The sequence below is a fragment of the Symphalangus syndactylus genome, chromosome 6, assembly GCF_028878055.3.
Source record: "Symphalangus syndactylus isolate Jambi chromosome 6, NHGRI_mSymSyn1-v2.1_pri, whole genome shotgun sequence".
NCBI classification, from domain to species: Eukaryota; Metazoa; Chordata; class Mammalia; order Primates; family Hylobatidae; genus Symphalangus; species Symphalangus syndactylus.
This window is the reverse complement of record NC_072428.2, coordinates 53944912-53968694: the sequence shown is the minus strand read 5'-3', so window position 1 is coordinate 53968694 and position 23783 is coordinate 53944912. Positions and strand designations below refer to the sequence as shown.

Sequence of the window (23783 nt, the reverse complement as noted above, 5' to 3'; positions counted from 1 at the left end):
GCTCCTAAAGGTAAAGTGTTTTCAGAAATAGTCCCCTGATTTCTGCTGAAAGTAATTTCTAATTTCCATATTAATCAAAAAATAGCTTTACATTTCTTTAGTCCTAATCCTAGTATCAACAAGAAAAGAGGCTTAGATTGTATTGACATCTATAAAGCAATTAAAATGTACACATCAAAATCCCAGAATACCTGATCACTACTGCAGCCTTTAGGATATAAAGGAGAAAAGCTATCTTGTGTCCATTTATTCTCTTCACTCTTGACCTTCAAAAAATACAAATACAAAAGGGGCAGACTTGTTTTTAAGGACAAAGTGATAATTATTTGGTAGGTGTGGAAAAGGCATTGCTTTTGGGATTCCCTTCCCAATTTGACCACTGACTTGCTGAATAATCTTAACCAGAAAGTTACTTCACCTCTCAACCTCTATTTGATTAGCTATAAAATGGGAGAAATCACATTAGGATTGATTTGAGGCTTAAATGAAAAGCAAGTGCGAAAATATCTTTTGTATGAGAAATGAGTGAAATATACACGGTATGTCTTTTCAACTCAGTATATAGTCATGTGTCACAAGACTGTAGAGATCCTGAGCTCAAGCAAGCCTCCTACTTCAGCCTCCCAGAGTGCTGAGATTACAGGTGTGAGCCACCATGCCTGACCAGACTTAATGTATTAACAGTTATAAAACTCAGGCAACGCTTGAGACCCTGTAATTAATAAATAAATAAAGAAGTAAGGTAAGAAGGGAAGGAAGGTAAGAAAAGAAGTTAAGAAAGGAAGGAAAGAGAGGGAGGGAGGACCAAATAAAGCTCCCTGTAATGCTGCCATTATATAATATCTGCCAAATTCAAGTGAATTAAAAATAATTCCACTTGGAAACATTGAAGGAACATCCTATAATTGCCCCTAAAGTGAAAGGCATCTGAAATGACAAAACAGGAGTGTGATTACCTGTGGCTGAACAATTTCTCACATGAAGCTGAATACAGATTTTGGCTACGAGACTGGATCACTTGGCTTCCCGGATTAGACCCCTGACTTTCTTCTTGAGAAGTAGCACACCTCCAGATTGCTAATTAATCAACAAGTTAGCTACCTCAGTTCTAAAATCAGAAAATGATTAGGGGGTAAAGAGATGAATTTTCTTTGGAATTGGAAAGGATTTAGGGAAAGGCATATTAACAAAGATACATTATTAAAGCTCCAACATTTACAAATCCCAAAGAAGCTTTTAGGGATTTAGGGATTTAATCTTTGACTTTTAAAACCAGCTTTTCATTGTCAGTCAGAATACCAGTGAGCATTTAACAACTGCAGGAAGCAGTGAGACAGGCACTTATACACTGCTGGAACAAGTACAAATTGATGGTCTTTCTAGAAAACAGTACGGCAAAGTATGTGAAGGTTCTTAGGATGTCACGTCTCTTCACCTCCACTATTTCCCTGGTCTGAGTCCCAACATCTATTGCCAGGAGCTTGCAGTAGCCTCTCAGCTGATTGCTATGCTTCTCTACCCCCTTATAGTCTGTTTTCAACACATCAGTCAGAGTGACCCTTTTCAAACATAAGTCAAAGCATGTTACTCTTCTGCTGAAAACCCTATGAGGTCTTCTCATTTCACTCAGAATAGAAGTCTAAGTCCTCACAGTGGCCTGTAAAGCCCTACGTGAACTGGCCAGCCCTTTACCTCTCTGACTTCCTCTACTACTACTGCCCCCTCATTTGTTCCATTCCAGCCACACTGGCCTTTTTGCTATTCCCCCAACATTGTCCCGTATGCTGTCACCTTAGGCCTTTGCACTGACTGTTTTGTCTAAAACACTCCTTCAGCTATCTGCTTAACACTATCATTTCCTTTAAGCCTTTGCAAAAATACCTTCTCAATGTGTCTTACTTTGATTATCATGTTTAATATTGCAGTGCCCTTACCCTCGACATGTTGGCACTTCTGGTTCCCTTTACTTTGCCCATTTTCTCTTTTCCATAGCACTGAAGACTTTATGTTTAATATTTATCCAAGGGTGCCTTCTCCCACCCTCTTAGAATATAAACTCCACAAGGGCAGGAATCTTTGTTTTGTTCACTGACAAAAGTCCCTAAACCAGTGTCTGGCACCAAGTAGATACTCAAATTGTTTGTTGGATGGATGAACTTTAAAAATAGGCCTACCCGGCCGGGCATGATAGCTCATGCCTGTAATCCCAGCACTTTGGGAGGCCAGGGCAGGTGGATCACGAGATCAAGAGATCAAGACCATCCTGGCCAACATGGTGAAACCCCATCTCTACTAAAAATAGAAAAATTAGCTGGGTTTGGTGGTATGCGCCTGTAATACCAACTTACTTGGGAAGTTGAGGCAGGATAATCTCTTGAACCCAGGAGGTGGAGGTTGCAGTGAGTCGATTCAGCGCCACTGTACTCCAGCCTGGTGACAGAGTGAAACTCCATCTCAAAAAAAAAGGCCTACCCTTTGACCTAGAGATTTCATTTCTAGAATTCATTCCTAAAGAAATAATCAGTCAGAGATTTACTTAGGTTATTTTAGTTTGTTAGCTATTATAAAAATGAAATTTTCAAACAACTAAAACAGGTAATGGTTAAACGATAGATCTACATATGGAATATCATAAAGATATTAAAATAAGCCTTTCGAAGAATATGTAATTACATGAGGAATTGTTTATAATGTTAAAGTGAAAAAGTAGAATATATAACTATGTATACCCCTACCTCATATCATATATAAAATTAACTCAAAATGGATCAGTGATCTCAATATAAGCCAAAACCATAAAACTGTTAGAAGAAAACATAAGGGTCAATCTTCATGACCTTGGATTTGGCAGTGGATGCTTAGATAGGACACAAAAAGCATAATCAACAAAATTAAAAAATAGGTAAATTGGACTTAAAATTGATTTTTTTTTGCATCAAAGGCATTATAAAGAAAGTAAAAAGACAATCCACAGAATGGGAGAAAATATGTGTAAGTAATACGTCTGATAATGGTTTAATATTCAGAATATAGAAAGAACTTCTGCAGTGTAACAGCAAAAAGACAAACCACCCAATGAAAAAATGAGAAAATGCCCTGTAATCCCAGCACTTTAGGAGGCCGAGGCAGGAAAATCACTTGAGGCCAGGAGTTTGAGACCAGTGTGGGCAACATAATGAGACCCCGTCTCTACAAAAAAAAAAAAAAAAAAAAAAAGGTGGGGCGCGGTGGCACACACCTGTAGGCCCAGCTATTCAGGAGTCTGAAGCAGGAGGATTACTTGAGCCCAGGAGTTGGAAGCTACAGTGAGCTATGATCCTGCCATTATACTCCATCGTGGGTAATAGAACAAGACCCTGTCTCTAAAAAATAAACAAATAATTGTTTTATTTTATTATTATTATTTTTTTTAGACGGAGTCTCACTCTGTCACCAGGCTGGAGTACAGTGGCATCATCTCGGCTCACTGCAGCCCCAGCCTCCCGAGTAGCTGGGACTATAGGCATGTGCTACCACACCCAGCTAATTTTTGTTATTTTTTTAGTAGAGACGGGGTTTCACCTTGTTTGTCAGGCCAGTCTCGATCTCTTGACCTTGTGATCCGCCCGTCTCAGCCTCCCAAAGTGCTGGGATTACAGGCATGAGCCACCGCGCCCGGCCAAATAATTGTATTTTTAAATGGGAAAATAATTTGGATAGACATTTCTCCAGAGAGGATATACAAATAGCCAATAAGTACATGAAAAGATGCTCAATATCGTTAGTCATTAGGGAAATGCAAATCAAAACCACACTGAGATCCCACTTCACACTTACTATAGGATGGCTATAATAATAATAAAAAAAAAACAAGGGTTGTTGAGGATGTAGAGAAATTTGAACTCTCATGCATTGCTGGAGAGAATGTAAAATAGTACAGACATTGTGAAAAACAGTTTGGTGGTTCCTTAAAAAGCTAAACATAGAATTACCATATGACCCAACAATTCTACTACTTGGTATGTTTCCCAAAGATTTGAAAACAGGTACTCAAACAGATACTTACATGTCATTGTTTATTGTACCATTATTCACAATAGCCAAAAGGTAGAAACAGTCTAGGCATCCCTCAACAGATGAATGGATAAAGAAAATCTGGCATGTACACAGTGGAATATTATTCAGCCATAAAGAAGAAGGAAGTTTCGGTACATGCTACAACATGGATGAACCTTAAACACATTATGCTAAGTTAAAGAAGCCAGACACAAAAGGACAAATAGTGTATGATTCCACTTACATCAAATAATTACATAAAATAGGCAAATTCAGAGAGACAGAAAGTAGATTAGAGGTTACCAGGCTGAGTATTGGGGGATGTATTGTTGATGGTTACAGAGTTTCTGTTTGGGATGATGAAAATGTCTTGGAAACAAATAGTGATGATAGTTGCATAACATTGTAAATGTCATTAATGTCACTGAATTATATATTTAAAAATGGCTAAACTGCAAATTTTATATTACACATATTTTACCATGATAAAAAAAATTTCAAAAAATACCCCAACTGAATATAGTATACTGTAGTGAGCTGGAGCTGGTTTGTGTAAGCTCTTGAGAGCTGATTGTGGGCACCTCTTCCAAACTACTCATTCAGCGATGTTGATAGCATCAAATTGGTCATAGTGGAAGCATTTATGCCATGGCAGTTGGCAAATGCTGCAAAGTAGCTCTCATTTCCAACCCCTTCGAGCCCGTTGTTAAATATTTACCAGCACACCCCTGAATATATGTGGATAAAAAAGTGTAGAAAGCCATCTGGAAAGATAGATGCCAAACTGTTAATGGTGTTACTTCTGGGGAGGAGAGTAGTGTTGTGGCAGGAATGTGAAAGTAAACTTGAACATAAAAAGTGTAAACTTCAATGTTGCTTCCATTTTTTTTGGGGGGTGGGTGGGGGGCGGCGGATGGAGTCTTGGTCTGTCGCCCAGGCTAGAGTGCAGTGGCATGATCTCGGCTCACTGCAACCTCCGCCTCCCGAGTTCAAGTGACTTTCCTGCCTCAGTCCCCATAGCAGCTGGGACCACAGGCGCCCACCACCACGCCCGGCTAATTTTTGTATTTTTAGTAGAAACGGGGTTTCACCATCTTGGCCAGGCTGGTCTTGAACTCCTGACCTCGTGATCCATCTGCCTCAGCCTCCCAAAATGCTGGGATTACAGGCGTAAGCCACCGCGCCTGGCCACTTACTTTTTTTTTTTTTTTTTACGGTGAGCATATAGAATATTTCTTGTATTGCTTTTAAAAAATAGACCAAAAAGTCTGCATATATTGGGATTTTGGTATTGGTAACTTTTCTCTTGAGAGGCTGAAAGCTGGTCACATATACTATCTGAAATAGCCCATGGAGAGACTGAACACCAAGCCTAGGACTTGGATTCTGTTTCCTCAAAGATCTGGTGGTTTTTTTTTTGTTTGTTTTTGTTTGTTTTTGTTTTTTGTTTTGCCTAACTAAATAAGCCTTTTCTTATCTCTCTGTAGGTTACCCCACAGCCTATCCAGCAGCTGCCCCTGCCTACAATCCCAGCCTGTACCCCACCAATAGTCCCAGTTATGCTCCAGGTAAGGAGGAAATGGGACAGCAGTGGTGAATGGAGTGGGAAGGGGGACTCTATTTGGAGAAACAAAACCACTTGCTGGCCTTTTCCTGTTCTTAATTGCTCCAGGCCCAGCCTCTCCAGGCTTGATTTTCCTGGGAGTCCCTTCTGGGAACTGGGACAATCAGCCTCAGGGTGGGGGCGGGAATAGAATCTCCTCCACTCTGTCTGGGACTTAAGGTTGGCTCATCTCTCCTATGCTGGAATGTCTGAGACCTGCATCCTCCTCATAGAACCTTTTCTGCTCTCCCAAGCAATGTCCGAATTCATTCTTTGCTCAGTTTTCCCTGTGGCTGCCATTGGGACACACACACACCTTGGGACACGCACACACACTTACACACCCCTTGGGACACACACACACACACACACACCTTGGGACACACACACACACATGCTCTTGCCACCAGAGGGTAAAGAGCTGGTTTTCAAGCCGAGATAAGCTACTTGTTTTTCAAAAATAGTAAAGGCCCAACACTCGGATTGAGGTTGAAATGGGTTTGAAAATATTGAGAAGGTTTATTCTATTTTGGGCTTGGATCATTGCAGCGGTCTTAGTTCTGATCTTAACCCTCGTGCTTAGCTGGTGCTCTAATACTCAAGAGCAGGAGAAAGAGTATGGGCTCTGTGGTTAGAAAGTCCTGGGTTTGAATCCTGATTACCCAACTCACTAGTTGTAAGGCCTTGGGCAAGTCACCTCACCTCTCTAAGATTCAAATGTGACTACCTGCCTCAGGGTTGTGGATGGTTTTATGTAAGTTCCATTTACTCAACAAGTATTTGTTGAATGTCTTCCATACTGGGATAGAAAAATTAAAAGATGCCATCTTTGCCTGCCTGAAGTAGCTCCCATTTGGGAGCCTGGCATATAAACTCATTGCAGTACTAATGTGCTAAGTATTGTAAAAAGGAATACATGTAAGGTAAGGAAGAGGGAACAACAGTCTGCCTGGGGGTGAAAGTGTAGGGGAGGCTTCAGAGAGTGAGAACAACAGAGATTTGAAGAAGTAGAAGCTGTTCTTTAAGCACACAAAGGAACAGTGGGCATTCCAGGCAGAGTAGAGCATGGGCAGAGGCTTAGATATGTGAGAACATGACACTGTGAGGAACGTAGAAGTAGGGGAGTGGCTAAACTGTGAGCAGCTAGATGAATCTGAACTATAGATATACAAGGGCTGATTTGGAGAGGCCTTGAATGTCTTGATAATACCCCCCCATTTTCTTGTTTAGCACTTATCATTATGGAATTAGAAAGCTTCAAAAGACCTTAGAGATCGTCCAGTTCAACCTTTTCTCTTGAAAAAAGAGAATCAAAAAGCAGTGTTTTGTCCCAAGTTACCCAGTGAGTCAGCAGCTGCATATGGACTAGAATCTTTGGCAGATCTCCTGACTCTCGTCCTATGCTTTTCTCTGCCAATCTAGTGTTTATTCTACTGTCATTCTCTTTCTTGGGGCTTAAAGGAGAAAAGAATACAGGTTGTCTGAAGACCTAGATTTGAGTCCTCACTGTGTCATTTCCTAGATTCGCAACCTTAAAGTCACCTGACCTATCTGAACCTCATTTCCCCTATCTCTAAGTAGGAATCATGTCATAATTATACACACACACCAAGAAGTTATCAGACAGCCCGTTTTTTGGACAAACAAGAACTATTTTATGTAAATAGGCGATGGTATCCCCTAAGGTGCTTACATAGATGTGTCATTTCACAGACATTTTGACCCACTCTGTTATGCCCAAGATACTTTGGAAGACCCTGTAGATGATTCAAACTTGAGGAAGCTGTAGTCACTGCCTTTGGAAAGCTTATGAAGGGAGCAGTGACACATGGGCTAAAGTTCTATAATGGTATCTCAGCATTGGTTTTATATTTACCTTTGGTCAATATGACATATAATATTTTCCCTAAGATCTATGATAGAAGGCAAAAACAATAAAAGCTACAGAAATTCTCTCTGATAATCAAATTTGGTAAGTTCTATCTTAACTACAATGGCTTCGAGCATCATGTGTATCATGATATATAAATGACTTAAATTTAAGTGCCATGAGATCTGTGAATTGACTTTGTAAACTGTCTAGAAACAAATGAGTTGTTGCAGAAGGTCAAGTAAGATCAAGAGTGAAGAAGATTCATTGTCTTTCTAGTCAGGAGGCCATCAGTGACCTCATTGGAAGCATTGTCAGTGAGGTGGTGAGGCTAGAAACCAGAGTGCAATGAATCAGGAGTGAAGAAGTAGATTTAGCATATATAGCCTATTCTTACTAGAAGCTTAGCTACCAGGAAAGGAAAAACAAAAGGACACTGACTAGAAGTGAATGTAGGGTTGAACGAAGGTTTTCTTGGATATGAGTGTGGGGTACTGATAGGAAGGTGCAAGTGGAGAGGACAAGTCAGAGATACAGGAGAGGTGGTGCCAGTCAGAGCCAGGCCTCCACAGAGGCTGCTGTAGGGGTGGGAAATCTGGAGCTCAGTTCTCTTCTTTGGTTTGGGAAGTTGAGTAGCAGGTGGAGACAGGGTGCCTCACACAGGAGGGCAACTAAAGGAAAGACTAAAGGAAAGGTCATAGGTAGATGTGCTTAGAATAAATTGCCCAGTGGAAAGTGGAGAGTTCTCATCTAATGACCTTGATTTGCTGAGACAGAGGGAAGTAGGGATCAAGGGAGAGTTCTTAACCAGGGAGGTCAGGATGTGAGAGCCTCACAGGAAGGAGTAGGACTGGAAAATACCAAAAGATAACAGAGCAGGGTCACATTGGGGTCCCATCTGAATGGTGGAGGCTGTGAATTTGTCCAGGCTCTCATCGCCAGCACTGGGCTATTTTCTCATAATGTTCAGCACCTCTGGTGATAGACCGTGGGATTGTTTTAGGATCAGTTTGCCAATAAGTAGAAAGACATGGAATAAATAGCTACTATTTATTGAATGTTTTCTATGTGTCAGGAAGTATTTGAAGTTCTTTATCTATATCAGCTTGTTGCATATTGCAATAAACTTTTGAGGTTGGTACTCTTATTATCCCCATTTCCGAAATGGGAAAACTAAAGCTTAGAGAAGTTACATAACTAGCCCAAAGATCCAAGCCCCAGCACCCTGCCACTGTGCCGCATGAGCTCTTAACTGCTACATTGTAGTTGCATCAGTGGGCCAGAGAGAAACTAAGGCATTAGACTGGCTAAAGAGGGAAAGGAGTGCAGATAGGAGGAGGCTGAAACTGTAGGGGAAAAAAAGAGATAGAGATTGAGTACATCCTGGCATATATATTCAGCTTTAATTTTAAAACAAGCAAAAAGTAAGCCCTCATCTAACTTGATTTTCCCCAATTTTGTTTTTAAAAGTCGACATATTTCCAGGCTGGGTGCGGTGGCTCACACCTGTAATCTCAGCACTTTGGGAGGCTGAGGCGGGTGGATCACGAGGTCAGGAGATAGAGACCATCCTGGCTAACACAGTGAAACGCTGTCTGTACTAAAAATACAAAAAATTAGCCAGGTGTGGTGGCACGTGCCTGTAATCCCAGCTACTCGGGAGGCTGAGGCAGGAGAATTGCTTGAACCCAGGAGGCAGAGGTTGCAGTGAGCCAAGATCGCACCACTGCACTCTATCCTGGGCCGACAGAGTGAGACTCCATCTCAAAATAAATAAATAAAACATATTTCCAAACAAAAAGTAAGCCCTCATCTAACTTGATTGTCCCCAATTTTGTTTTTAAAAGTCAACATATTTCTACTAAAGTCACCCAGACTATTTTCTCAAAAACCCACAAAATCCACAAGAGAGGGTAGTGGTAGAGTATTGTATTTAAAGGCCCCAAACTCGGAGTTGAAAGGCCTAGGTTGTAGCACTAACTTTGCTTCTGATTTTGGTGCGACCTTGGGAAGATCCCTTTCCCTTTGAGTTACTTACACACACACACACACACACACACACACACACACACACACACACACACAGCATATTTTGGAATGCTGGCCTCTGGATTCACAGTGCAGGTTTCCTGACTGGGGGACTTCCTACCATGGAGAAGCTGGCTCAAGGTCAGAAAGGACAGTGTAGGTTACTCTCACCTTCCTGCCAGAGCCAGCCATTTGTGATGCAGAGAGGTGCCTTCAGAAGGAACCAGGCTCTTAGGTTTAAATTTCTTTCAGCTGCTTTAAGGAGACCCAGAAGTTGCTTGAGAGAGAGCTATTTTTAGCAGCTCTGAGTACCCTAAGATGTCATCTGTCCAGGATGCAGGGAAACATTTCACTCTTTTCATTGGTTCTGAAAGCAATGTGGGTATTTGGAGCTTTTTCCCAAGCTCTTAATTATTTCAGGGATCTTATTTAAGAACTCTTTGGCCCCACAAGAGGTAGGAGCCAATCAAGACTTGGCTTTCAGAATCAAGGGACCTATTAATGGTAATCTGGCTTGAAAACAAATGAAGGGATGGATAAACAGGTTAACTAATACAGATAAAAATAAAATAACCTCCTCATGAGAATATGTTGACAAAACATTTTCCCCATTGTCTCATTTGATTTCATAGCATCCCTATAAAGTACAAATACATTATTCCCATTTTACGTACAACAAACTTGGAGAAGGGTAGGGAAAGGAATTTGTGCTTTCTGAACAGCTGCCCTGTTCCAAGCCCTGCACAAGTCATGTTACAAACATTCATTTTTGCCTTAGTCTTGTGAGTTGGGGCTTCCTGCCTCCAACTTTGTTCAAACAGGTTAAATAAGTTGCCCAAAGTTATACGGCTAAAAACCTTGGGAGGGCAAGGCAGGAGGATCCTTTGAGGCCAAAGGTCAAGACCAGCCTGGGCAACATAAGACCCTATCTCTACAAAACATTAAATTTGAAAAAACAGGCAGGCTTGGTGGCATGCACCTGTAGTCTCAGTTACTCAGGAGGCTGAGACAGAAGGATCACTTGAGCCCAGGAGCCAGAGGCTGCATTCCAGCCTGGGCAACAAAGTGAGACACTGTCTCCAAAAAAGGCAGTGTAGCTGGGATTCAAACCCAACTTGTCTGACCCCACAACCTGTGCTCCTTCTATGGCACCACAGTGACCCAGAGGCTTCAGGGATGGAGTGCTTCTACATTGGTCCTATTTCTCAGAGGTTTTACAGACAGCTCTTTAGAGGCCAAAGATGGTGATATTGTCTCTGAACCTTCACTTCCTCTAACACATCTGCCATATGTGAAATCCCTCTGCAGTTCCTGGGAGAACTGAAATGTATTCTTGTAACAGACAAGCAAAAAGCAGGAACTTGGGGTTGTTCACGTCTGGGCAGCTCTGGGTTAGCTGTCTGGAAGACACTATGGCATCCAGGGAGGGGCTCTCTGCATTGAATGGACTTTCCCAGATGACAAGTCTGTCACCCTCTCTAGGGTAAAGGTGCTTTACATCTTTATTTACTGTTTTTGTGAAGCTGGGGGGAAACTGCTATCGCAAAACAAAGTCTGTTTATGTAACTGCAATGTATACAACTTTGCACAAATTCTTAGTGGTAATTTCAACTAACATTTCTATCCAACAGAGTTTCAGTTCCTGCATTCAGCTTATGGTAGGAAAGCTATTTTTCCTCATCTGTATTACAGCCTATGAATGTGTTCTCTCGTAACAATGGTAGATCCCCTCTCCTCTCCTCCCCAAATCCCATCCCCTAGGCTTGGGCTCCCCCCAGGTGGCTCAGCAGCAGTTCCTAAAGCATGCAGGAACGTGTCTGATGGTGCAAAAATCATGGGTTGGAGACACACATGAACCATCCCTAGGGCAGCAGCAAAGGATCATGGCACTAAAAGGCGTCGCTCACCCTAACCTGGCTGCCGAATTCAAACGAACAAATGAATAAAAATTCCAGGGCCTGTATGAAGCTCCTCAGTTGGCTTTGTGGCAGCCTCTGTGAAGGAGTACCTGGATTATGCCTATTAGAACCCAAAAAACTAGTCTGCCCCAGGATCAGATTTTCCATCTCCATTGGCAGTCTGACATGTTTGAAGACCTGGTTGACTTTAGATACAGTCTGTTCCCTTAGCCCAGAACTTGAGCACTGGGCTCATTTTCCTAGAAGATGGTGAGAGGTGGGGGGCAGCATGCTAATAAATGAGGGACCAGAACTGGGTTCTCTGGACAGTGTGGACTCCAGGCCCAAGGCACCACGGGAACTTCTGGGCACCTGTGAGGGTCCCAGCAGTATAACTTGACTAGGTCCTTTTTGTCATAGACAGGAAGGGACCATGGGAGGGACTTGCAACTTTCACTACCCTCACCTGGGCTGCTCAGGAAAATGTTTTTGTAAAATCTCTGCACCCTTTCTCAACTTTTAACCTTGAATTATTTGGATGCTGGAAATTGAATTTATGTGTCACGCATCTGTCAGGAGATGAGCTGTGAAATTTCTCCTTGCCACTGCTGTGGGCTGTGTGATCTTGGGCAATTTACTACTGTCTCCAGGCCATAGATAAATTGTTTAATTTCACATGATCTCTGAGGTCCCTTTAAATGCTAATACACTGTCCTCTTATAATTTTATTACTTCAGTTTTGTTAGTCGCAGACCTGTTTCTCATATAGTCATTTTTTGTTTGCCTCAGGATATATGAACCTGGACAGAAGGGTGCATAAAAAGTTAGAGAAGCTCTCATTCTTCCCCTTCCAGTTATAGCATCTGACATAAAGAATACGAATGGAGCTCTTCACTTTATAAAATTCTGTGCCAGGCCCTAAGCTGGCCCTTTGAAAATACAAAGACTAGTAAGACAAGGGGCTTGTTCTCAAGGAGCTCACAGTTTAGTGGAGAGAAGACATGCCATCAAGTACAGGTGCTTCCAAGAATCACAGGGATTGGGATAGTCAGTTTATAGGGATGCATAAGAGAGCTGTGGTTAAGGGGTGGGGAGAAGGAAAGGCTTCGTATTAGGTGTGAGTCTTCAGCTCATGATTGATGGATTAATTAATGTTACCAGATGGAGTTTGGGGAGATACATGCCAGAAGAGGTAGCAGTGTGGACAAAAACATGGAGATGTGAAGCTCCTTGGCATATTCTGGGAATGATAAGCAGTTTCTGTGGCTGTAGTATGGGCTGGAGATTCAGAACAATGAGAGAGTCTAGAGAGGTCATTGGGACAAGATGATCATGGTGGGGCACTGAATGCTACACAGGAGTTCAAACTTTAGCTTAGAGTCAGTGGAGAACTATGGAATGTTTTCAAGAAAGGGGGTTTTATGATTAGGTTTAGGTCTTAGGTATATCGCTCTGAATGCAGCTTGAAAATTGGAGGGAGCAGATTTAACATGAGGAAACAGTTGCAGTAGTTCAGATGAGAGATGATGAGAGCTTCAATTAGAGCTGTAGCCTACAACTTTGGAGATGGAAGAGGGAACAGATACCAGAACTAGAAACTATAAGACTGGGTGGCACTTTATTTTTGACCCTCACATCAGTACTATGAAGCAATCAAGGAGTGATGATTATTACTATTTTATGAGACAACAAAACTGAAGCTTAGAAAGGTTAAGTAACTTGCCCAAGGTCCCACAGCTAATAAGTGGCAGATTCCAGGCTACAACTCAGATTTCCTGACTCAGTACATTGTTCAGGATGATGGTCCCTTGCTGCCTCGTCTCCTTGTAAGTGTGCTAAACAGATTGTTCAACTGTCAGAGGGCGTGAGGGCCCCGTATCCAGGGAAGTGAACAACCCAGCACCTGGATGTGGGCAGCATGCTGTGACTGGGCCCATGGCCCTTCACTGCCAAGGGTTCTCTTTCTCTCTCTCTCTCTCGTTTAATTGAGGGATAACACATAGATGGCAAAGTATATAAAGTACACTAATCTTAAGTGTACAGCTTAATAATGTCTTTACATATGTATATGCCTATATTTAACTACCACTCAGTTCAAAATACAAAACATCTCTAGGAAGTGGTACTTTTCAAGCACCCAAAGTCAGGCATGCCATTCAGAGCAGCCTCCTCTGTGACCATGCCTTTAAAAGCTTCAGTTGGAATTGTCTTCATCCCACAACTGAGCTCTGAATTGCTCCCACCAATAGAATGGGTGACTTTAGAATTGTCATATGGAGGAGCTGGATCACATGGTACAACTAACTAATGGGGAGGTCAAGTTGACAGCTAATATTTGTTTTTTTGGTGTGTTTTCACATTTATCTAGTTATGTAAATTATAAGGATTCAAATATACAGAGACGTACAGAAAATACTAATTCATTTTCTTTGTAAAGAAACCAGAAGAAAATAAAGAAAAATATTTTTATTCAGAAAAATATATAGTATAGTTCACGTCATCAGTTGGAAAAGACATAGTAACCAAAGGCACAGTCGCACTTGCTTCTTTCCTGGTTAACCTGGAACATTATTTTACTATGTATCATGCTGTCTTGTTCACTCCCTGGTTGGCGTGTGGCTGTGTTGCATCCCCAGCTAGACCATAAGTACCTTGTGTGTGGTGACTGTGACCCACGTGTGTTCCCTTCCACCGTGGCACTCCCCTCAGTGCTGAGTGCAGTGTAGGCCTCAGTCACTCTTTGGATAAAAGAGTGATTTACTCTTCTGTAAAGAATAAGTTAGTTTGATTTACTAACTTTAATGGTCACACAGTCCTTCAGGCTAATGTCAGACTTTTGGCTTATGATGAAAATTATGGTAAAGTATATACCACTTGGAGGAAAAAATTTGAATGGAAGAGAACCTCCAAATTCTCTAAATTCCTACAGCCAAATTCAGGCCTCCTGTCCCCTGATGGCATTCCTGTGGGGTCTTGAGGGCATGGGTTTGCTTTACCTGACTTTTCAGAGCTACATGTTTTACTTTTTAGAGAGTTGTTTTGGGTGGCCACTGCTTTCCAGCCACACGTGTGGCAGAGTCTAAATTTGGAGACATGTTGATAAGATTTGTTAACACTAATTGGATTCTTTATCCCTTTCCTGTTTCCCACCCCCCAAAGAAAAAAAACGCAAAATGATTGTTTAAAACGGACTCTCCTCCTCCTGCATTGTCTGCAGAGCCATGTCTTCATGTCCAGGAAAGGCCCTGGGCTCTACATGGAGTACTGCTGGGTCTCCATTTCTTTTATCAGTATTCTCCTTTTAGTGTGACTTTCCTGCCCATGATTTCCTTCTCATTTCTCAGCATCTGCTGTATATATCGCGGGCCATTAATGCAAACGCAGAGTCAGCCTATAATAGCCATAATTCTAGCCTTGGTTCAACAAAAGCAGCACAGTCCCTGACCTTCTCTGGCCCCAGTACTTCTGGGATCGAAGGAACCAGAGGCATTACCTGTTACCTGAATGGGCAGAGGGGTTATGGGATCTCTCTAGAGGTAGAATGTCCTTGTCCTAGTGGAATTAGAGAGTGTATTGGCATACTTTATTCTCATAACAGCCTGTCTTAGCCTCTTATTTAAATATTTTAAGTATTGCCAATGCAGCCCCACCTTCTGCTAATATACTATATAACACCCCCAAGACTTTATTTGAGTGGTAATATACTATATGACCCCCCCAAGACTTTATTTGAGTGGAAAAGATGTTGCTAAAATTATTCTTTTTACCATAAACAGTAATTTGAGTCAAGAAAGTTTCCTCTCTAGTGTTTGAAATTATAACAAGGAAAATGTCTAAAAAGTTAGGCAAGTCCCACTTCAGAACTCTGTTTCTCTTCTTCCCCTCAGGACACCATGAAGGTAAGTTTTTTGAGTCACTCCCCATTTCCAAAACATATGAAGTATCCTTCAGATGTCTCGAGCTGAGCTTTGAGTCAGCCTGGGAAGTCTCTGCAGATCTTAAACTGGGCCTCATCTGTATTTCATACCTACCCCAAATTTCATATGTGCTTTCTTAATGGCCCAAAGGACCACCTCTAATTCATGAGGAAATATCCCAGGTGGGGCACCCAGTAACACCTCAGTAGGAGATATTCAGGGGTATGCAAGAAGTATGTCTGTCTGGCCTCAGCTGGATGTACAGGAGAAGGAGTTATTAGCAAGGAGTGCCCCACTGGCTAACTCGGTTCAGTGCAGCACAGTGCCCAGTGCCTTTTAAGCTACCATGGCCACAGCTCAGTCCCTTCAGAAGAGATGGTAGTCCAGCAAGGTTCATGTAATGTGGTCATTATTTGTGGGCCTGTCTTTGAAAGCAGCTTATAAATATACCTCCAGATGATATTTCAGACAACAAAGAGTGCTCAGTTGATCTGGTGAACACACAAAGGCTCCCAAGTTGCTACACATTAATGAGAAAGTGGTTGAGGAATATACCAGAGCCCTAGGCCACAGTGTCAGGTAGTAGGAGATGGTTATGCATGGGCATCTTTGTGGTTTTAGTAGTAGGTAGAAAGTCCTGACTCTTTTAGTATAAGTTCAGATTTCCTTGATTTCAAATCATTTGGAAACATACTTCAGCACTCCTCCTAACCCACTCAACCATCTCAGAAAGGCTGACCATCCCGTGTGTCTGAACAGGCCCCGTGGGTTTTATGTTTCTGTCCAGCACAAGACCCTTGCTTTTTGTCTGTGATTGGTGGTGGCCACTTCTTATTTCTGCCTAATGCCATTCTTGTGTCTTCCCTTAAGCAACTCTGCTGATGAAACAGGCCTGGCCACAGAACTCGTCTTCCTGTGGCACTGAAGGCACCTTCCACCTCCCAGTGGACACCGGGACCGAGAACCGAACTTACCAAGCATCCTCTGCGGCTTTCAGTAAATACAGCCTGTCTCCTTTCCTTGTTCCCCTTGGTTGGGACTGATTTGTTTCTTAGGAAGAAAGGAAAGGGAGCTTTTTAAGATGACATTTATGAGATAAATACTGTTTTAAGAGGTTCTTTTACTCAGGCAAAAAATTGGCCCTCCTTATTCAGGAAAGGTCATCATGCACTCAGCTTTGGGGAGACACAAAGCACTGAGGGAGGGAGAAGGAAATACTCACCTGGCCAACAAGTTGATTGGGGAAGGACTGTTACTGTATTTTAGGGGGAAAGGACAGAGGGCACATTTTGAGGGTCTGTGGGTCTTTGGACAGAGAGGGCTTCCCCTCTAGCACAGGGCTTCTTAATCTCAGCACTATTGACATCTAGGCCAAATAATTCTTTGTTGTGGGGGCGCTGTCCTGTGCATTATAGGATGTTTAACAGCATCCCTGGCCTCTACCCTACATACCAGTAGGAAAGTCTCATTGTGACAACCAAAAATGTTTCTAAACATTGCTAAATGTCCCTTATGGAGCAAAACTGCCCTCTGTATGAGAAACACTGCCCTAGTGGAAGCTGCACTGTGGGACCAAGGTGTGTATGAGGAGTCTTCAGGGAGGCCAGAAACCAGCTAGCCAGTCAGACTGGTTGTATTCATCCTGAGGCTCAGTAGGGTAACTGATGTTGTCACCTTCACATCTAATTTTTAACACAAAGTGGTTCCACTGGGGAAATAAGGACCAATGATTAGAAATTACTGAGTGGCGGCCAGGCACAGTGGCTCACGCCTGTAATCCCAACACTTTGGGAGGCCAAGGCGGGTGGATCACGAGGTCAGGAGATTGAGACCATCCTGGCTAACACGATGAAACCCTATCTCCACTAAACATACAAAAAAAATTAGCCAGGCGTGGTGGCGGGCGCCTGTAGTCTCAGCTACTCGGGAGGCTGAGGCAGGAAAATGGCATGAACCCGGGAGGCAGAGCTTGCAGTGAGCTGAGATCGTGCCACTGCACTCCAGCCTGGGCGACAGAACGAGACTCTGTCTCAAAAAAAAAAAAAAAAAAAAAAAAAAAAAAAAAAAAAAATGAAATTACTGAGTGGCATTTTGACTCCATCTAAGGAAGAACTTTGTGTCTTGTTGGAGCTGTTCAATAGAGGAATGACTGACTTTGGATGTGGTGAGAACTTCTCTCTTAAGTTGTGAGGGCTGGACAAGCCCTCACAGGGATATTCCAGACAAGGCCTGATAGTGTGTGGTTCCACAAATTATTACTCTACTAAGTAAGTAGACTAGAAGAATTCATTGTATTTTTTTCTTTTCTTTAAAACATCTGTGTTAGTCTGTTCTTGTGTTGTTATAAAGAAATACCTGAGGCTGGGTAATTCATAAAGAAAAGAGGTTTAATTGGCTTACAGTTCTGCAGGCTGCACAAGCATGGTACCAACCCCTGCTTAGCTTCTGGTGAGGGCCTCAGGAAGCTTACAGTCATGGCAGAAGGCAAAAGAGGAAGCCAGCATATCACATGGTGAGAGAGGGAGCAAGGGGCTGGGAAGGTGCCACACTCTAAGTAATCAGAGCTCACTCATCAGCAAGGGGATGATGCTAAGCCATCATGAGGGATCTACCTCTATGATCCAGTACCTCCCAGCAGGCCCCATTTCCAACACTGGAGGTTACATTTCAGCATGACATTTGGAGGAAACAAACATCTAAACCATATCAACATCCAAGGTCATTTTCTCAAGTTTTCATTGCCCCTAGATGTCAACATCAGTTTATGTTTATACAATGTAACTCACCTTTTGTAAAATATAGTTTCATAATCACCCTCTAATCTACACTACACTCAGTCTACTGAGTTATTTAGGTGGATTTTCATCCCAGTTTGAAAGATGAGGCTCAGAAAGGTAATAGGTCCAACGCCACCCAGCTAGTAAGCAGCACAGCCGGAAAAAGGTATCACCCAGGTTAAGATTCGATTAATGACTTTTCTCATGAGATTGATTTTACTCTTTAAGAGAGGTATGTCCGGCTGGGTGCGGTGGCTCACGCCTGTAATCCCAGCACTTTGGGAGGCTGAGGTGGGCGGATCACGAGGTCAGAAGATCGAGACCATCCTGGCCAACATGGTGAAACCCCGTCTCTACTAAAAATACAAAAAATTAGCCAGGCGTGGTGGCGGGCGCCTGTAGTCCCAGCTACTCGGGAGGCTGAGGCAGGAGAATGGCGTGAACCCAGGAGATGGAGCTTGCAGTGAGCCGAGATCACACCATTGCACTCCAGCCTGGGCAACAGCGCGAGACTCCGTCTCAAAAAAAAAAAGAGGAGGCTGGGCGCGGTGGCTCACACTTGTAATCCCAGCACTTTGGGAGGCCGAGGCGGGCGGATCCCAAGGTCAGGAGATCGAGACCACGGTGAAACCCCGTCTCTACTAAAAATACAAAAAATTAGCTGGGCATGGTGGCGGGCGCCTGTAGTCCCAGCTACTCAGAGAGGCTGAGGCAGGAGAATGGCGTGAACCCGGGAGGCAGAGCTTGCAGTGAGCCGAGATTGCGCCACTGCACTCCAGCCTGGGCGATAGAGCAAGACTCCATCTCAAAAAAAAAAAAAAGAGTTATGTCAGCCATAAGGAGTTTCTCCAGATACCTCAGGGAGAATGAATGAACATACGTAAGATTTTATATATATATGTATATGTATATAAATAGGGATATACATATTCTCTCTTACATCTAAACATCTGGATATAGACGCATATAGGCACACCTACTGTAGTGTAGCAGAAAGCAGCCTGGAGTGGAAGCTGCATTGAATTCTAGACTGGGTTCTGTGTAACCTTGGATAATTGATATCCATGCATTGGACCTTGATTTTTCAAACTGCAAAATGAGGGAACTGAACTAAATCATCTCCAAGGTTCTTTCTTGCAATTAGACTCCTTATCTCTCAGCAAGATGATGTGTACTCAGCGTCTTCCACCCCAACAGGGACCACCTCTCTAGCTGCCCTTAACAGTAGCTGGCCAACAAACCATCTCCAAAAATGGAGTACTCATTCCCTTCAGAGGCAACCCTTTCCACAGTTAGAAAGTATGAGTAACAGAAGGCCTTGCCTTCTACTATGTTGAAATCTTCCTGATATCCCATTAAGTGTCCAGCAGCCACATCCCACTGTTCCCTCCTAGACAGGCTATCACAGTCCCTGAAAAAGACCAAAATGTACCCACCCCCACCTTTTTTTTGGAGACAAGGTCTAGCTCTGTCACTCAGGCTGGAGTTCAGTGGCACAGTCACGTCACACTGCAGTCTCAAGCTCCTAGGCTCAAGCAATCCTCCCTCCGCAGCCTCCCATGTAGCTGGGACCACAGGCATGCAAAACCATGCCCAGCTAATTTTTTTTATTTTTTGTAGAGATGGGGTTTTGCCACATTGCCTAGGCTGGTCTCGAACTCCTGGGCTCAAGCTGTCTGCCCACCAGCTACCATGCTTAGCCTACCTCTCTTTCAAGCAAGTAATGTATAAACCTGTGCCATTTTTTAATGCAGTTGGGGTTGACTGGCCCTCCCATACTCAAAAAGATTCCTCCCAGCGTTCAGATTTTGTGGCTTCTAGTACCACAGAAAATTCAGGGCACTTTGACAAATTCAGTTCAATTTCACTGATACTTGCTAAGCCTGTTTGTAATTAGGTCTCCTACTTATTCATCACTGTCTTACTTGGCTACCAACAAGGAGTCTTAGGAGTCAAAGCAAGATATTCAGACATAGAGCTTTATTTTGTCCAGACATATAAATCTGATGATCAATAAACCAATTGGTCTAAAAGGCATCCGTGATGCAAGGATCAATGCCTTTGAAAGTGGTAGGGCTTCTACAACTGAAAAAGATTTATGACAGTGAAAAAGGATTGCAGAAAGGGCTGAAAAGGTTTTATCTTGTTAATGTACATACTCTTTTTATTATCCCATTTGATTCTAAAATTATGTTTAGGAACCTAAGAGAAAGAATAGGACATCATAAACAAAGCCTCTTTTATAAGGCAGAGCTGGGACTTCCAGTGATCGAATTCCTTTTTTCTTTCATGATATTGCCTTTAGTGAAATGGGGACAACAAAGGCCAGTATATTAAATGCCCAAGATTGGACTACAGAGACTTTAACTCAGCAAGAGCTCTGCCTAGGGCAGGGTGAGCCCTGAACTTTGGGCCTAGCTCTGTACAGATGTGCTGTACAATTTGGGGGAAATCTGTCCTTCTGGGCTCCAGGTTCTTTCTCAGAAAAGGAGGAGGTTGAATATAAACCTCTAATGTCCTTCAGGCACAACATTCCAAAGTCTCAATTCTGTGACCTTCAGACTTAGAATTCCCTTCACGATAGCCAGGCCTCCAGTGAGTGAATTGAGTCTAAGTTCATTTGGGCAAAATCTATGAGACTTTTTTGCAACAAGCCCAACAGCTTCTTTTACTTAGATGCATAAAGTAATAAACCCTGATTTTTGTGTTACCCAAGCTCAGGCTATAGCTCCAGGGGAATTTTCAGTGTTCCTCAAGAGTATTGACAGGACCACCAGTAAATTATGGAAAGTCCTCTGCAATGATTTCCTCATGAAAGTCTTCTGAAATGCTCAGAGACTTAGAATGTTAGCACTAGAAAGATTCTCTCATACTGTCTAGTCCAAATGAGGATATTCCCTGAGAGAGGAATTGACCTGACTTACTGACAGAACCTAGGATGAGGGCCCCCAGGCAGTTTCTCCAGCCTCATGAAGATCCTCCTGACAAATTGTAACCTTGAGAACCACTGTGGTTAGAGGAAGTAGCACTGAGTCTTAGATCCTCACAAGCAGCTCTGTCTTTCAGCAACTACTCATTATCTCATCTGTGAAATGTTTATGTTGGTCTTAATGATCTCTGAGTCTTCTAGCTCTGCAGTTCTGCTTCTCCTATCTCAGACTGTCTGGACAAACAAGCAAGCCTTCTTCTGCAGCATCATCTCTTTGGCTGCCAAGGGTGTTTTGGCTACTGATTTGTATTCTGAGTATGTGTGTGTCTCATTTCATAACATAAAGAAAGGAAAACATTCTCAGACAAGGTTATTCTTAGATGTGGGAACCAAATTCTACTGCAGTCTCTTGGAGCTTTTTGATTTTCCTCAGAGGGATAGTCTCACCACTTTGTAATATGGCTGTCCTTGTGGCATAGAGTGGGTAATCCAGCCTCCCCAAGGAAGAGAAAAATTCCAGAGCACATTCTCCAGGAGCATAAAGGAAAGTCATCAGCATTGTTGGCCTGTTAACTTTAAAGAATCATAAAATCATGGCATTTTAAGCCATAACATTTTAGAATCTTAGAATCCTGGAGTCTGTGTTCCAAGCTGGGACAGACCATAGTAGTCATAGTTTAGCTTTAGTCTCAGATCAGGCTCTGCCTGCATACCCTTAGGACAGAAGCTTACTGTCTCTATGAAGTGAGAGAGAAAATAATAATAGCTGATCTTTATAAAGTGCTTCTAATATGTCAGGTACTGTTCTAAGTGCTTTTTACTTAACAGTTAATGTATTTATCACAATGAAGTAGGTACCATTACTGTTCCCATATCATACACGAGGAGACTGATGTATCCTATAGCTATTAAGTCTCAGAGCTGGGGGTTTGGACCCAGGCAGTCAGTCTGTCTCCAGACTACTCATAACTGCGGCTCTGTGCTACAGAGCTTTCAGAAACAGGCAGCTTCTGATTCAGGGGTGTCCTACTCTCCTGCATAGAAAAAGGATGCTTTCAGCTCTGCTAGGTTTCTCTACACCTTGATATATTCCTTTAAATCAGGGGTCAGCAAACATTCCTGTAAAGGGCCAAATATTTAGGCTTTTAAAAAGGCCATATGCTCTCTGTCAGTAACTACCATTGTAGCAGGAAAGTAGCCTTAGTCAATATGTAAATGAATGGATGTGGATGTGTTACAATATAACTTTATCAAAACTAGCTTCAGTTACAAAAAACATGGCTGAAATTTAATTGTTTTAAATGTTTATAGTATGAATAAAAGATTCTGTGGTAAAATTAATTTGGAAAATAGTCTCATCCATACTCCCATCTTAGAGATTCACAGTTCACCTCCCCACCTTCTTTAAGAGACGGTCCTGCTGTGTCACCCAGGCTGAAGTACAGTGTTGTGATCATGGCTCACAACAGCCTTAGACTCCTGGGCTCAAGCCATCCTCATGCCTCAGCCTCCCAAGTAGCTGGGGAGTACACCAGCCACCATGCCTGGCTGTTTTTTTCTTTTTTTAGAGATGTAGTCTGTCTGTGTTACCCAGGCTGGTGTTAAAGTCCTGGTCTCAAGTGCTTCTCCTACCTTGGCCTCCCAAAGTGCTGGGATTATAGGTGAGAGCCATCATGTCCAGCCTACCCTATTGTTTTAAAAACTTCCCAGGGTCATGGAATAAAAACAAAATCTTAACTGTTTATCTATGTTTTACATATGGGACTATAGAACTCTTTTGTTTCCTTTTCTTTGGCAAAAACAACTATTAAGATCCCTTGGAATCTGTAGTCAGTTGTCCACATTTGGGAAATGTCTATCTCTGGTTTATCTATAAAACCCCTTTATTTTATAGATAAGTAAATTGTGTCTCCGTACACATCAGATGGTTCCTTTTAGACATCTGCAAAGCTAGACTCCCTGTCTTCCCCCACAGTATCTGCTTCACCTCCTATGACCACATTTTATGATTAGCTCCATAATCTAGAAACTCTGAGGAATCTGCTCTAGACTTCTCACTCAGCTCATAGTCCCACTTCCAGTTAGTTTCTACTTCTCTTTAACATACTTCCCTCTCTTTCATATGTACTTTCCACTCTATCCTCATTGCTACTTATTTCCCAAGCATATTTGACCACAAAACTATGGAAAAAACTATGGATCTGCAGGTGAAAAAATAAATGACATGAATCCAGGGAATAGGCTGACTTTTGTGGCAGCTGTGCAGCAGCTCTCCTATCCTCCTGAGTCATCAGGGGCAGGGGGGTACCAAGCCAAAGAGGTGTGATGTGGACTGAGAGAGATTTGTGACCATGTGGTAGTTTGCTTTTACTTGGGGTTAAGGTAGAAGAGACCTAGGATCTTTAGAACCATGGAATTTTTGTTTAGTAAGAGATCTTCATTCTTAGCCACCTGATTTCACAAAATAAGAAACTAAGGCCCAATGACTTGACAATTGTCACCAAAAATTAGGGGGAAAGACAGGACTGAAGACCAGATGTCTTCTCTTCCAATAAAGCACTCCCTCCACTCTGCCCCTAGTCCCTTATTGTATAATAGAAACAGCACCTCGGAGCTGAAAGGGTCCTTGGTGAGCATCTTATAGGTGAAAGGGCTGAAGCCCAGAGAGGTTCAGTGAGGTCTGCTAGACCTAGCAAAGATGGAATCACAGGAAAGAAGCCACCTCA

At 42.6% G+C, this 23783-nt stretch overlaps 1 protein-coding gene across 6 annotated transcripts in view; it reads left to right on the top strand.

The window, feature by feature from the left end:
• Window positions 1-23783, top strand: part of FAM168A (family with sequence similarity 168 member A) — a 198909-nt gene that overhangs the window by 162850 nt on the left and 12276 nt on the right. For 4 of the 6 annotated variants that reach the window (XM_055282898.2, XM_055282896.2, XM_063641389.1 and 1 more), the window contains 3 exons: window positions 5523-5603; window positions 11168-11194; window positions 16222-16347. In XM_055282898.2, the coding sequence (XP_055138873.1) occupies window positions 5523-5603; window positions 11168-11194; window positions 16222-16347 (234 nt within the window). The remainder of the gene's footprint in view (window positions 1-5522; window positions 5604-11167; window positions 11195-16221; window positions 16348-23783) is intronic. The other 2 variants (XM_055282893.2, XM_063641388.1) reach the window with 1 other exon arrangement.